At 46.4% G+C, this 16,465-nt stretch overlaps 1 protein-coding gene across 14 annotated transcripts in view; it reads left to right on the top strand.

The window, feature by feature from the left end:
* The window catches only part of add3a (adducin 3 (gamma) a), a 143,118-nt gene that overhangs the window by 115,140 nt on the left and 11,513 nt on the right, over nucleotides 1-16,465 (top strand). For all 14 annotated transcript variants that reach the window (XM_031833102.1, XM_031833050.1, XM_031833071.1 and 11 more), the window contains 8 exons: nucleotides 2,618-2,756; nucleotides 4,827-4,978; nucleotides 5,293-5,373; nucleotides 10,621-10,770; nucleotides 11,244-11,387; nucleotides 11,738-11,836; nucleotides 12,975-13,151; nucleotides 15,747-15,989. In XM_031833102.1, the coding sequence (XP_031688962.1) occupies nucleotides 2,618-2,756; nucleotides 4,827-4,978; nucleotides 5,293-5,373; nucleotides 10,621-10,770; nucleotides 11,244-11,387; nucleotides 11,738-11,836; nucleotides 12,975-13,151; nucleotides 15,747-15,989 (1,185 nt within the window). The remainder of the gene's footprint in view (nucleotides 1-2,617; nucleotides 2,757-4,826; nucleotides 4,979-5,292; nucleotides 5,374-10,620; nucleotides 10,771-11,243; nucleotides 11,388-11,737; nucleotides 11,837-12,974; nucleotides 13,152-15,746; nucleotides 15,990-16,465) is intronic.

The raw sequence follows: 16,465 nt of genomic DNA, 5'->3' as shown, positions 1-16,465 counted from the left end.
TCTTTAACTGTGAGTATTTATTTGACCAGATTGTGTGTCTGGATGGGGTAGTGGTGTCATTAAAACTGTCAGTGGTGACATAAAACCCTTTCATCACCTCCCATCACACACAATACGCGCGATAGCAAACCCAGCTACAGTCATAAGTGTCTGTTGTTCTTTCCCACGCTACAGGGTTCAGCTGCATCCCAGCGCTCTTACCTGTCTGTCAGCAGCCCTACACTCAGCAGGAAGAGGATCATCCCAACAAATAGATAGTTGAATGCGAGGCTGATTTCTTTTAACAACACGTTAGGTAATACAGAAATATTACATACTGTAGATGTGTAACATTTCTACACGGAAGGCTTTAATATAGTGCTGTTTATGGCTTTGTCACACAAAATATAAGCCTTTATTCTGATACGATTAAAAGGGAGAGTCTTTGGAGTGTGTCCTCAAAGAGATTTCTTTCTCACAGTGACAGCTATTGGACCAGCTCCAATCTGCATGTCTTAATAATGAGAGAGAAGCTCAAAGACTATATTAAAGACACCATTTTGAAAGATGAATATCTCTTTGTTGTGAATGCACACGGAATCCTCTCTTCCTAAGCCTGACCGTCCAACCAATCACACACGTCCTCCCATATGCTCCAACCAATAACTGGAGAGACGTGGCTCGTGGAAGTGGGAAAGCTCTCTGTGACCGTGGCTTGGCTTTTCAGTTTAGTGCTGTTTTTTTCTCAGGCAGGATGGTGGACAGCTATTCATGTCAAGAGAAGGACCTCAGGCCAGCTTGATTAGATTTGGGCTCTGGCTGTTTGTTTCAACTCAATGTTAGGACAGTGTTATGGCACAGGGTTGCCTTGTGGGTTTAAACACACACACACCACAGCAGCTAACATGCTCTTCCGTGAGCTGTATCTGTGTTTTATTTTAGTCTCTCTGCAGAGGATTAGAGGGTCGAAAAACTTTTGATCACATCCACTTTAATCTGTTAGATGAAGGTGATGGGGAGGAAATCCCTGCCGCTCAGCGTTATAATCTGTCTTTGAACACATCACAAGCTCGCACACTGCAAATGCCTACCACAGTGTGTTTGTGTGTGTGTGTGTGTGTGTGTGTCATACACACGTGCAGGCCTTTCCAGTAAATGACTATTAAGACTGATGCAGATTCAGAAGTAATGAAGGCAGTTGTAATCAAGTCCCGCACACAGGATCCCCCCCCAGGCCTGATAAATAGAATCATGGGAACAGTATGGAGTTTATGACAAGTCTTTTCACTCCAGCCTGTAACAGCACAGTCGACAGTATAATAGAAAAGTCCAGAACAAACCTCAAGCCCAGCAGACACCCTATCCACATCCGCACCACTGCAGTGCAGCAACCAGACCTAGCCAAAACCGTCACTATGGCAACAGGGCCCGAACGACAACGGAATGTTTGGCCTCGACTCAGAACCCCTAGAGTTATACTGTCTCTGTGTTCTGTTCTGTGTTCCCAGGAGATGCTGTAGAGATTTTACAAATGAATCGACCCGATCCCATCCGCAAACAATAATGGACTATCCCATGGGGCCAGCCGGCTGGGGGGGGTTAAAGAAGAGTAGACGGTCAGAAATGTTTTGTGTTTAGGGCGAGACTCTGATTCTATACCCAGGCTGTTGTGGAGCTGACTACTGTTATGTGTGTGTGTGTCTGTGAGACATGGAATAAAAACATTAATATTAGATGTGTTCCTATTTAGGAAGTCATTGTACTGAAATGGTGTCACGTCCTATTTCTTCCCCCTCTCTGAATCTTGTTTTTAAGAGATGCGCTGTAAGACGTTTATAAGAGTTGACCCAGGTCACTAAGTAACGGAACAACGGTTCCTCTCTTGCAAAAGCAACAATTGCAACATGGTGGCCCATCCCGTTGTCAGTTAGTCATTCTATACAGTCTTTCAAGCTATTACTTGTTTATTACAATTCCGTTTATTGGCTTTTGATATCTTTTTATAGTATATATAGCTAACATTCTATATGTAATAGGGATTTTTCTGATTGTGTTTCAGTACATCAAGACTAACTGTGCTATTGTAAACAGTTTCTCTCTCAAATTATAGTGTTGTTTTTATAAAGAGATCATGAGATGTAATGGGATATCAAAGTTATTGCCTTAGTAACTCTTGTACCGAGGTTAAATCTAGTCAACACTGTGGTAAATCTAAGCCCTGCTGTTGAAGAGTGTGTGGGCGGTGTGTTTGTGTGACTCGCCCCAGTTCCCTTGATCCTCAGCTCTACCTGTCCTAGTTCCAGTTGTGGCAGTGCTTTGGAAGCAGCACTGGGTCAGTCAGGAAGGGAGGTGAACAGAGAAAGAGATGGAGAGGAAGAAAAAGAAGACTGAATGGGGTAAAGAAGGGTGTGTAGCAGTGTGTGCCTGTATCAGTACTGCTGTAAGTAGTGCAGGGGGGACTTGAGGATGTGGAGATTACAGAAGGATAGACCTCTCTGTCCCTGGTCAGCCAGCCAGTTTAGACCAGTCAGTCAGTCTGGATTTACTGAGAGAGTGACACCCACGGACCTCCAGTCTAATCTGTGATTAATGTTTCTCTCTTCTTCTTCATTTTCCCGCTCCCTCTCCTCGTCTCCAGGCCTTTAAGGATGAGTTGGAGGGGCTGATTGAGGAGCAGAAGAAGAAAGGCAACAACCCCACTGGTCTCCTGGCCCTCCGACAGATCGCTGACTTCTTCATGTCTTCATCCGTGGCTGGCTTCAGCACCTCACCCCTCAGTAAGTAGTAGTGTTGGTACGGCCTCTAACCCCCCTCTGTAAGTAGTAGTGTTGGTACGGCCAGTAACCCCTCTCAGTAAGTAGTGTTGGTACGGCCAGTAACCCCCCTCAGTAAGTAGTAGTGTTGGTACGGCCAATAACCCCCCCTCAGTAAGTAGTAGTGTTGGTACGGTCAGTAACCCCCCTCAGTAAGTAGTGTTGGTATGGCCAGTAACCCCACCCCCCTCAGTAAGTAGTAGTGTTGGTACGGTCAGTAACCCCCCTCAGTAAGTAGTAGTGTTGGTACGGTCAGTAACCCCCCCCCCCCCTCAGTAAGTAGTAGTGTTGGTACGGTCAGTAACCCCCCCCCCCCCCTCAGTAAGTAGTAGTGTTGGTACGGTCAGTAACCCCCCCCCCCCCCCTCAGTAAGTAGTAGTGTTGGTACGGTCAGTAACCCCCCTCAGTAAGTAGTAGTGTTGGTACGGTCAGTAACCCCCCCCTCAGTAAGTAGTAGTGTTGGTATGGCCAGTAACCCCCCTCTCAGTAAGTAGTGTTGGTACGGTCAGTAACCCCCCTCAGTAAGTAGTAGTGTTGGTATGGCCAGTAACCCCCCTCAGTAAGTAGTAGTGTTGGTATGGCCAGTAACCCCCTCTCAGTAAGTAGTGCTGGTAGGGCCCGTAACCCCCCCCTGTGAGTAGTAGTGTTGGTAGGGCCCGTAACCCCCCTCTGTGAGTAGTAGTGGTAGGGCCCGTAACCCTCCTCAGTAAGTAGTGTTGGTAGGGCCCGTAACCCCCCTCTGTGAGTAGTAGTGGTAGGGCCCGTAACCCCCCCCCTGTGAGTAGTAGTGGTAGGTCCATTATGGCACGCCGTAGCAAAACATGTAGCAAAGTAACATGTTCTACAGAATATTTCTATTTCTTACATCACAGGAAGAAATAAACCTTACAGTAACAATTCTTATTGAATGTTCAGGTAATCCCTCCCTGTTTCGGGTCCGTTTTTCAGTTTTCTTCAGTTTGGTGCCTAATGAAAACAATCCTGGTGGTACGGCCCGTAACCCCCCTCAGGAGGCAGTGCTGTTGGTACAGCCCGTCACCCAGGCAATGCCCAACTGCCACTCACTGGAGCTGCATACCATACGATTGACTGTCAACTAGGCCAATATTTTTAACTCTATTGTTTTTGAAAAGTGGAGACTTCCAAATCTGTATAGACACACACACACTTGTTAGAACTCACGCTCATACACAGAAACACTATCAGTAGCCTGTCCCTCCTAGCTGACTCTGGAAAAGCCTGGCATATTTTGCTCTGTTTTCATCCCCTGTTCAGTCCAGGTTTCCACATGTGATATCTGTTTCCAATCATGCAATTACAGACCTCGGAATGTGGAACTAATGATCAATTACCACGACAACCACTGAAATATAGAGTCCTCAGTTATACCTCATATATCCCATAATATGTCCACATAATAACACCACTAATCTCAGTAACCAGCGGAAAGTTACGTAATTTGTTGTAAATGAGGAATGAAAAGGATAAGATTGTCAAGTATTATTTATTACTTAGGAAATATGTGAAGTAAGATGATTGAATGATTTAAAATGTACTGTAACTACATGTAATTTTCTTTGATATGAACATTGCCAGTGTCAAAGGATGGCTTGTTGCTATTTGTGTCCACTGTCCAGTGTAGAGCACCCTGTAGTAAATCAGTTGGTTAGATGAGACGAACCCAGATGTATTCTACCACTGTCTCGGATGGTTATTATCGGTTATTAACAACTGATCTGAAATCTGTTTAGTATCTTGTCTCTCTAAATAAAATATGTATTGAATGATTGAATTGGTTTCCTCTTAGAACAGTTGATGTACTTAGTAGAATGGAGAGAGCATGGTCTGTCTCCATTCTCATGCTGCAGGTAATCTAATATGCAGGTTGTGTGTATTGATTGTTAATGATTCATGTCATTATTCATATTGATAATTATACAGAGAACAAGAGAGCTATCAATCCCCACACTCAACAATAAAAAAAATCATTTTTAACCTTCTCTGCTTTGCTTTCTCTGCTCACCCCCTCTCCAGGCCTTGGAATGGTCACTCCCATCAATGACATGTATGGAGTGGAGTCTACCACTCTGGTGAAGGGGGAGAAGCAGACACGCTGCAAGCTGGCCAGCCTCTACAGACTGGTGGACCTGTTCAGCTGGGCACACTTTGCCAGCTCCTACATCACAGTAAGAAATAAACCTTGCACTAACCTCATTCAGAACTGTCATAACCGTGTCATAACTCATCATAAACCTATTCTGTAGAACTGTGTTTTGAGACATACTGCAAGCAGGTATGTGTCATCTGAGTTCTGTCTATCCCCTGCCTACAGGACTACCCTCAGGATGTGTTTTCAGGACACATACAACTGTGTGCCCATCCTTTTGTTTGGGAGCAGTGTGTTTGAGCATCAGGTTCCTGAAATTTTGTTTGTGTCAGCAGCAGCAGCACTGTGCAGTTTCAAGGTCATAACAAGGTGTTTTAACGTTGTTGTGTCCAGGTCCGAGTCAGCAAAGAGCAGGACCACATCCTCATCATCCCCAGAGGACTGTCATTCGCTGAGGCCTCCGCATCCAACCTGGTGAGTCCAATCACAACGCACCAGGAAGCACTTGCACCCAATAACAAACAACCAACCAAGCCTGTACCCAATCAGGAGTGAGCTCTCTTTTTAGACGTGTGCTGGACTGTGTTCAGTAGTACCAAACAGGATAAAAGGTTTTGAAATGGAAGAGCAACTATCTCTGATATTGTCCAATAAGAATGCTCATTGTCCTTCTCCAATTCAAACCGTTTTATCCCATTTGGTCCTACTGAACACAGCCCAGGTTGGAGGTGTAGTCTGTGTGTTTGTGCCAGTAAGCCAATGTACTGCGCCATGTGGAGTAAAAGGTTTCTGGCAGCCCTTCTCATAAACCCAGCACAACAGCGCCAACACTTAATCAGCCGTCTATTTCCTTGAATTATTTGAGAGAGAACTATTGGATTAGCAGAAATCTATAATTCTGGCACAGAGGCTGACACACACACACACACACACACACACACACACACACACACACACACACACACACACACTGGTCTGTGTTTAGTCAAGCCATGGAGGTCAGGGGAGTAGAGTAATGTGCTTGATATGGTGAATACAATGTTATCCTGCAGTTACATTACTGTACCTCTTCATTGGTGAGATTGGGATATTGCTGACTGTGGGAATTCCTACAGTATGTTACTTTTTGAAGAGTATTTTATCACTGACTCTTTGTTGCGTCTGTGATTGTCCATGTTATTGTCTGACTGGCTGCCATGTTATTACCAAAACCACCCTGTCTATTTGTCATTGTCTCTGGTCCAGTATCATGTCAGTGGTGGTAGTGAATGCTGGGTAATGTTGATGTCCTTGTCTAGTTTTGCTGAAGAACCGCTGGTGTTAGTTTCTCTTTCTACTTTCTCTTTCTTAGTTTCTATTTGCTGCTCTAAGAAGAAAAAAATGGTGGCCTCCCCTGTAGGACTCACTCACTCTCTCATTCACTCACTCACTATCTCACTCTCTCACTCTCTCTCTCTCTCTCTCTCACTCACTCTCTCATTCACTCACTCACTCTCTCACTCTCTCTCTCACTCACTCTCTCATTCACTCACTCACTCTCTCATTCACCCTCTCACTCACTCTCTCACTCTCACTCACTCTCTCATTCACTCACTCACTATCTCACTCTCTCACTCTCTCTCTCACTCTCTCACTCACTCTCTCACTCTCTCACTCTCTCTCTCACTCTCTCTCTCACTCTCTCACTCACTCTCTCACTCTCTCACTCACTCACTCACTCTCTCACTCTCTCTCACTCACTCTCTCATTCACCCTCTCACTCACTCTCTCACTCACTCACTCACTCACTCACTCACTCACTCCAAGCACCAGTTTCTGTGACACGTCAAGTGCATTGCAGGTGAACAATCAGAGTGAGCTGTTGACAGGTGGGAGTAACAGGCATCACTCAGCTCAGCTGTCTGACAGGGTGGGGCTCAGACTGGATCAGTAACTTAGTAGAGAGAGAGCGCAGAGAGACCGAGACAGACAGAGGGAAAATCTCAATTGCATTCTCCTCTCTCCTCATCTCCTTCTCAAAACCTATTGGAGGAGAAAGCCAGAGCTCCCTCCCCTCCGACCTTCTCCTCCAATATGTTTTGAGAAGGAGATGAGGCGAGAGGACACGAGGAAAATGCAATTGAGATCTTCCCAGAGAGAAGAATAACTAGGCCAAATGTCATTGTGAAGAGATGCAGAACTCTTCACTCCGATGTTAACTTAGTGATGACTGAATTGAATGAAGAATGTTGGTAACTTGTATTTGGAAGTATATGTTTGGTTTCTCTTGGTCACAAACGGCAGAGTAACATTTAGAAACGTAATCTTTACTGTAGTCACACACACAGAAGCTTTGTCTCTGTGAGATGACTGAGACTACTATACTCCAGCTGACTACTATACTCCAGCGGACTACTATACTCCAGCGGACTACTATACTCCAGCGGACTACTATACTCCAGCGGACTACACTACTATACTCCAGCGGACTACTATACTCCAGCGGACTACTATACTCCAGCGGACTACTATACTCCAGCTGACTACTATACTCCAGCGGACTACTATACTCCAGCGGACTACTATACTCCAGCGGACTACTATACTCCAGCGGACTACTATACTCCAGCGGACTACTATACTCCAGCGGACTACTATACTCCAGCGGACTACTATACTCCAGCGGACTACTATACTCCAGCTGGCTACTATACTCCAGCTGGCTACTATACTCCAGCTGACTACTATACTCCAGCTGACTACTATACTCCAGCTGACTACTATACTCCAGCTGACTACTATACTCCAGCTGACTACTATACTGCAGCTGGCTACTATACTGCAGCTGGCTACTATACTCCAGCTGACTACTATGCAGCTGGCTACTATACTCCAGCTGGCTACTATACTATGCAGCTGGCTACTATACTCCAGCTGGCTACTATACTCCAGCTGACTACTATACTAGAGCTGACTACTATACTAGAGCTGACTACTATACTAGAGCTGACTACTATACTCCAGCTGACTACTATACTCCAGCTGACTACTATACTCCAGCTGACTACTATACTCCAGCTGACTACTATACTCCAGCTGGCTACTATACTATGCAGCTGGCTACTATACTCCAGCTGGCTACTATACTCCAGCTGACTACTATACTAGAGCTGACTACTATACTAGAGCTGACTACTATACTCCAGCTGACTACTATACTCCAGCTGGCTACTATACTCCAGCTGGCTACTAGCTGACTACTATACTACAGCTGACTACTATACTCCAGCTGACTACTATACAGCTTGCTACTATACTCCAGCTGGCTACTATACTCCAGCTGACTACTATACAGCTGGCTACTATACTCCAGCTCCAGCAATCATTGAAATTTGATTTGATTTGACTACTATACAGCTGGCTACTATACTCCAGCTGGCTACTATACTCCAGCTGGCTACTATACAGCTGGCTACTATACTCCAGCGGACCACTAGCTGACTACTAAAGGCCTCTTTTCTCTTTTTTCCTTTCCCTCTCTTTCTCCACGGGTTTGTTATGGGTTTGAACTCATTAGGGGGAAGGTTTTAGAGGTCGAACACCATTGACTTCCTTTCTCTCAGGAAGTCATCCAGAGCTCAGTGTGTGAGAGGTCGCTGTGTAGTGAAAGGTCACTGAAAGGTCACGGGGGGGTCAGGGTTGATATTCTGGGCTCTTGCGTGGCTCAGTTGTCTGAGCTAGAAGGTGAAGGAGAGGATACCTGTAGGAAGACAGCTGGCCCTATGATTAAAGTTTGATGTTTCATTAGTAGTTAGTTTGGGAACTGAGAAGGTAAGAGACATTCCACTCCGTTAGCGCTCATGATCTTTGATACGAGGATTAGTTGTTTGATTGAGGGTTTGTTGGATCATCGTTGTTGTTGTTTTGAAAGGATTACCTGTTTGACTCCATGTTCCAAGCCAATCACCCAGCAGGCACTCCTTCTGATCAGCCGGGCATTCACATCCAAACACAGTCCCTCTCTCTGACGTACCATACTCCCATTACAGGGCTCATTCAATTTAGCCACATCGAAAAGCAATATGAAGCAAGGATCTGTTCGCTAGCTAGTGGATGATCTATGTGGACTCTATCTGCATCACAAAAGGCACCCTATTCCCTACATAGGGCACTACTTTAGACCAGAACCCTATGGGCAACCTGGTCATAAGTGGTGCACTATGTAGGGTGCCATTTGGGACTGAGACTGTTACGTCCTCGAGCTAGCCTTCCTCTAACCCTTGAATTGTCCCTAGGGTATGATGCACTTATAAAACACTTACATGACATTTAATACAGTAGATGTATACTCAGAAATCAGCTTTCCAAATTAGATTTGGGGATAATTTTAGTCTCACAAGAGTTGGGTCACAATAAGTCAAGAATTCTGGCCAGCTGCTGCTATTGAAGTTGGATGGTCTCCATTGAAAACAGTACAGCAGAGAGGAGGGGGGGAGACACACCCCCTTCTGGCTGAACTGTCCACTGAGATTCATGTCATATCTGGGGTGGGGTCAGGAGGTCAAAATGTATCTCTGTGATTGGTTCAACTCAAAGGACCCCAAGGAATTCAAGGATATGTGAACTCCAAAGACATGTGGGTCACCTCTTCTCTATGTCCAACAAGCTGATGGCTACCAAGTGTATACTGCTGCTGCCTTTGTACGTCGTTGTCGCAGATTGCAAACGTGTCATCAGCCTGAGTCACATTTCATATTCACCTCAACAACACTGCCCTCCATTATTTTTAGGACTGCTGTGCACACGCATACAGTAGAACTTGAGCTGTTCTGACGTCTGATTGGCAGACTTGTAGAGGGGTCTGGACACTGAAGGATGTGATTGGTCTCTCACAATCCAAACATGTGATGTACCTTAACCGGTCATTAGTGTTCGATCGGCTGGTCTGTTCGTCTGACAGCTGCCACGTTAGACATGGTTTACTGGTTATTTCATCTAACTGGACAAACAAATCCATTCGACTGGTGTCTGTCATCCTCCCACTGTCCCATATGGCTGTCAGGCTGGAAAACAGAGTCGGACATTTCATATTCGCCTGTAACAGTGAGTGGGCCTTGGAGGGTATAGGCCCACTCACTTGGCAGCCAGGCCCACTCACTGGGGAGCCGGGCCCACTCACTGGGGAGCCGGGCCCACTCACTGGGGAGCCGGGCCCACTCACTGGGGAGCCGGGCCCATCCAATCAGAATTCGTTTTTCCCCACAAAAGGGCTTTATTCCAGACAGAAATACTGCTCAGCACACCACTTTGGCTGTGTTGTCTCATCATAATTTGTTGTGTATGGAGAACTGGCTGTACTCTGTCCTTTCCTCCTCTCTCGCTCTCGCTCTCTCTCTCTCTGCTCTCCAACCCTCTTCGGTAGCCGGTAATCTAATGACACATGGTAATGAAGTCCTCATTGAGGACATACAGTATCAAGACCAGATACGGTTACCATTCCTTCTGTACATTTCCTGATGATGAGTGTATGAACCATTTAAATTGTTATTACCTCTTTATATAGCTAGCAGATGTCTCCCTCACAATATATATGTATTCTTCTTAAGGAAAGTGATTCACATGTCCATTTAAACTGTGTTTGTGTATATAAAACTAAACGTGTATTTTGAGTGACTGTACAATGCTCTTTTCTCTCCTTCTGCCTCTCCTTTCTCCCCCCCCCCCCCCCCCCCTCTCTCCCAGGTAAAGCTGAACATCATCGGGGATGTGATTGACCAGGGCTCCACCAACCTCAGGGTTGACCCGTCAGGCTTCAGCCCCCACGCTGCCATCTACTCCATCAGGCCAGACGCTCGCTGCTGCGTCCACGTGCACACTCCTGCCACCGCCGCCGTGAGTCACTTTTCAGTCTGTTTAATCATTCAGGATCTTAGAGGAAGAAATGTTGTTTAAATAGGCCTGACTTTTAGACACATATTGTCCACATTGTGATGTTTTCAAGCACACAGTGATTTATAATGCACTGTGTGATGCTGTATAAGTTCATTGCCAGTCTCTCTCTCTCTGTTTCTCTCTCTCTCTGTTTCTCTCTCTCTCTGTTTCTCTCTCTCTCTCTGTCTCTCTCTCTCTGTCTCTCTATCTCTCTCTCTCTATCTCTCTATCTCTCTATCTCTCTATCTCTCTATCTCTCTCTCTCTCTCTCTCTCTCTCTCTCTCTCTCTCTCTCTCTCTCTCTCTCTCTCTCTCTCTCTCTCTCTCTCTCTCTCTCTCTCTCTCTCTCTCTCTCTCTCTCTCTCTCTCTCTCTCTCTCCATCCTCCAGTGTCTGAATAGTTCTCACATCTCCTCTCCCTCCTTGTCTCTCCAGGTGTCGTCTATGAAGTGTGGCATCCTGCCCATCTCTCAGGAGGCCTTGATCCTGGGTGACATCGCATACTACAACTACCAGGGTAGCCTTGACGACCAGGAGGAACGCCTGGCGCTGCAGAAGGCCCTCGGACCCTCAGCCAAGGTAAAGATCTCGGATCAAATTACCCCACCCCAAAACGTGATGTTAATTGCTAGTTCGGGATGCAAAGCTGACCTTAGAACAGTGGGTAAATCAGTGGGACTGCATTGACAGGACTGTTTTCTAGCTAGTGTACTGTAAAAACAGCCTTGGTGATCAAATGTACGAGCTAGTCAGCCAGCCTTAATGGCATTGAGGTTACTGTGGTTGTGTGTCTCCTCTCTAGAGTCATCGACTGGTAAACTGTGGAGGCTTATTACCACACTGGGGAATATGGTCTTGTTAGATGTAACTGTCCTCGTCTAGGGTTGTGTTGTGACCGTTGTATTTGACTGTGTGTGTTTGGTGATCAGGTGCTGGTGCTGAGGAACCATGGAGTGGTGGCTCTGGGGGAAACCATCGAAGAGGCCTTTCATTACATCTACAACGCTCAGTATGCCTGTGAGATCCAGGTATACACACACACACACACACACACACACACCCTGAACCCTGGACCTCACTCTCATCAAACAATAGGTCAATGAATTCAGTAACTCGTTTAGATCTAGATTCTACAGACATTTACTGTTCTAACAGAGATGTCAGTAACCTCTCACACCTTCGATTCTACAGACATTTACTGTTCTGTTCTAACAGAGATGTCAGTAACATCTCACACCTTCGATTCTACAGACATTTACTGTTCTAACAGAGATGTCAGTAACCTCTCACACCTTCGATTCTACAGACATTTACTGTTCTGTTCTAACAGAGATGTCAGTAACCTTCGATTCTGCAACAACACGACGTTACAATGGCTGTTACTTTCATCTACAGCTTATTAGTGATGCTGTTCCTGTTTTGGTAGTTTCTGTGTTTTCAAAGGAAAGCCGGAATGTCATTTATGGGGTTGTTAAACATCTAGAGGGAGAGGAAATGTGAAGACAGCTGGAGAGAAAGACTGGCAGGGAAACAGAGATTGTGTTAAAGCTCTATAACATCCTACACTGTCTGAATTAGAAGAGGGAATAAGAGCATTTTAAATGGACTGTATGTTACCCCACAACAACACCAGCAGGGCCGCTTGAATGGAAAGTCAATGATTTCCAGAGTTTTGTTTGGCAAAGTGTGTTTGTGTTGTGTGCGTATGATATGTGTGCGTCACTGTTTGTGTGCCTGCTTGCCTGTGTGCTGTGCGTGTGTGTATGCAGTTTGTAAATATGGTAGACATTACGGTGTGGGTGTGTGTGTGGGTGTTATCCCTGCCTGCTGTAATAGGTGCACCCAATCCCTATTTAAATCTCGGCCTCAGAGCCAAACAGAACATTAATCCAACCTAGCAAAGCCTGCTTAATACCTAGAGATTAACCTAAAAAAAGTGACCTTGTATAATAACTGTAAACTGTAATACCTCCCTGGGTTGCATTTCTCAATTGTCTAGATTTTTCTCTCGATAGAACTCGAAATGGCTAATTTCTCTTTCTCTTTCTCCCTCTTTCCCTCCCTCTCTCTCTCCCCATCTCTCTCTCTCTCCCATCTCCTTCCCTCTCCCATCTCTCCCTCTCCCATCCATCTCTCTCTCCCCCATCTCTCTCTCTCTCTCTCTAGGTGAATGCGGTCTCGTGTGCTGGCAGCGTAGACAACCTGATTGTGTTAGATGCTGAGAAGTATAAGTCTCGGACCCATGCGGTGGCCGATGCAGGGTCTGTCAACATGGGAAGCCCACACAAGTGGAAGGTGGGAGAGCTGGAGTTTGAATCTCTCATGAGGATGCTGGATAACCTGGTGAGTGGTTTACACTGACACAGACACACACACACACTACACACACACACTCTCCTTTCCCTGCTACACACACACTCCATCCCCCCTCCACACACACACACACACTGTAATCTGCATTACTATATAATATCATTGCTGTGACAGTGACTCCTAGCTATGCCATATGTCCAAGGTCATGGGAGGAAGCGGGGCTACCACCCACGCTACCCAGGCTATGAGTTGACCTGCTGGGCTGGCCCTGTCCCAGGTGCCCCCCTCCTGCCTCTGACCTCCAGGTTGTGTAACTAACAGGGAAATGGAATTCAAGGACAGTGAGTTGGCATCCAACAGATAGTGTACAGTCCTGCCCTCATTTCCTCTGTCATTACTGTTTCTGGGTCATCCACTGGATCTATCACTCCATAAAGTACAGTACATCACTGGTCCAGTGCAGCTGTGCTGGTGCCTGTAGACTTGGGACTGGGTCAGTGATCTATGGTCTGGGCCCTGTAGACTTGGGACTGGGTCAGTGATCTAAGGTCTGGGCCCTGTAGACTTGGGACTGGGTCAGTGATCTATGGTCTGGGCCCTGTAGACTTGGGACTGGGTCAGTGATCTATGGTCTGGGCCCTGTAGACTTGGGACTGGGTCAGTGATCTATGGTCTGGGCCCTGTAGACTTGGGACTGGGTCAGTGATCTATGGTCTGGGCCCTGCTGGAACTCTGACTGGGAGGCTTCATAACAACACCAGATCCCTCAAGGATCAGACACTGCTGAGCTTACAGCAGAGACTCCCTCCCTTCTCTCTGTCTCTCTCCCTCTCTACCCTTCTTTCTCTCCCTCTCCCTTCTCTCCCCCTCTTTCTCTCCTCTCTCTCCCTCCCTTCTCTCCTCTCTCTCTCCCTTCTCTCTCTGTCTCCCTTTTCTCTCCCTCCCTTCTCTCCTCTCTCCTCTCTCTCTCCCTTCTCTCCTCTCTCTCTCTCTCTCCCTTCTCTCCCTTGTGTCCTCTTTCTTGCCTTCTGTCTTTTTCACCTCTTTCCTCTCCTCCCTCTCTTGTCTCCCCAAGTCTCTCTTCTCTAACTGTTTGTCTACTCTCTTCTCACCTCTGTCCTCTGTCTTCTCGCCTCTGTCCTCTGTCTTCTCACCTCTGTCCTCTGTCTTCTCACCTCTGTCCTCTGTCTTCTCACCTCTGTCCTCAATGTATCTGGAGAGTCATTACTCAACGGTCTGTGTAGCTGTCCAAAGGGGACCGCTCCTATCACACAGTCTCGTCTCACACCTCGTAAAAAGACTATTTATTATAGTACAGAATATACCAGAATAACACGTTTCACAACACCACGGCAGATACCTCTGATATGGAGAGGAAGCTGCATGCCAAGAACCTCATCTGATTCTGATTCTGTGTTTCCTGAATCCAGTTGAAAGGTTGAGTCTGGTCTCCGAACACCTGGTTAAAGTCTTTATGTGATTGACACTGACAGGATAGTCTGGTATCGATGAAAAGGAGGGAGGACGAGAGATATAGAAAGAGAGAGAGATATAGAAAGAGAGAGATATGGGAAAGTGAAAGGGATGTCAGATAGAGAAGAGGACTGCTATACAGGGTGAGAGAGAGAGATGAGAAAGAGAAGTCAGATAGAGAAGAGGAGCGCTATACAGGGTGAGAGAGAGAGATGAGAAAGAGAAGTCAGATAGAGAAGAGGACTGCTATACAGGGTGAGAGAGAGAGATGAGAAAGAGAAGTCAGATAGAGAAGAGGAGCGCTATACAGGGTGAGAGAGAGAGATGAGAAAGAGAAGTCAGATAGAGAAGAGGACTGCTATACAGGGTGAGAGAGAGAGATCAGAAAGAGAAGTCAGATAGAGAAGAGGAGCGCTATACAGGGTGAGAGAGAGAGATGAGAAAGAGAAGTCAGATAGAGAAGAGGAGCGCTATACAGGGTGAGAGGGAGAGATGAGAAAGAGAAGTCAGATAGAGAAGAGGAGCGCTATACAGGGTGAGAGAGAGAGCGAGGGACAGAGAGGAGAAAGACGGATAAGAGAGAGGGGGAGAAAGAGACAGGAAGTATCTGAACACACTCCATTGTCCATGGATACCAGGAACCCCTCCGGCTGCACATCATCCTTTTCCCCATTCTCCCACAGCTAGGAATCATGGGATAGTGGCCGGAGACTGTCCCCCCCCCCCCCCTCCCCTCTCTCGCTCTCTCTCTCTCTTTCCGTTTTCCTTAGTGACAGAGGCGGTAGTTTTGAGGCCAGGGCTCTGTCCAAATAATAAGGGTGGGACAGAGACACGCTCTACATTCCTATGTAGTGAGGATTCTACAGAGAGGACTTGCACTATTGAAATGAACTCTAGATGAATGGGGAGATCAAAAGCTTGACAACATTTTGTTCCACTACTAAAGAGTCTTCTTTCCTACCACTTTTCCCTCGTCTTCCTCTCTAGGGGCTTAGAAACTTTGTGGAAAATAATAACTATACAAATGGAATCTGATTTGTAGATGGACATTTCTGTCGTTGGTTTGTTTGGTCATACAGGGCTGCCGAACTAAACACACTATGTACATGAGATCTAGTCGTTTGATTGATTTCTGTATCCTTTTCCCCACAGGGCTACCGGACTGGCTACGCTTACCGCCACCCCATCGTTCGGGAGAAGCCTCGGCACAAGTCCGACGTGGAGATCCCGGCCACGGTGACGGCGTTCATGTTGGAGGAGGAGGAGGGCGCCGCGCGGCTGCCGTTTAAGTTCCTCCAGCAGAGACAGGCCAGGGAGAAGACACGCTGGCTCAACAGCCCCAACAGTTATATGAAGGTTAACGTGGCGGCCGTGGACGAACACACCAGGACCATGGTCAGTACTCATCTATAGGGAGGGTTAACACTCTATATAAACACACCAGGACCATGGTCAGTACTCATCTATAGGGAGGGTTAACACTCTATATAAACACACTAGGACCATGGTCAGTACTCATACTGTAGGGAGGGTTAACACTCTATATAAACACACCAGGACCATGGTCAGTACTCATCTATAGGGAGGGTTAACACTCTATATAAACACATGGTCAGTACTCATACTGTAGGGAGGGTTAACACTCTATATAAACACCATGACCATGGTCAGTACTCATCTATAGGGAGGGTTAACACTCTATATAAACACACCAGGACCATGGTCAGTACTCATCTATAGGGAGGGTTAACACTCTATATAAACACACCAGGACCATGGTCAGTACTCATCTATAGGGAGGGTTAACACTATATATAAATACACCAGGACCATGGTCAGTACTCATACTGTAGGGAGGGTTAACACTCTAT

The sequence above is a fragment of the Oncorhynchus kisutch genome, linkage group LG1 (genome assembly GCF_002021735.2).
Source record: "Oncorhynchus kisutch isolate 150728-3 linkage group LG1, Okis_V2, whole genome shotgun sequence".
NCBI lineage: Eukaryota > Metazoa > Chordata > Actinopteri > Salmoniformes > Salmonidae > Oncorhynchus > Oncorhynchus kisutch.
The sequence above is the reverse complement of the archived record's forward strand: the minus strand, read 5'-3'. Positions and strand labels throughout refer to the sequence as shown.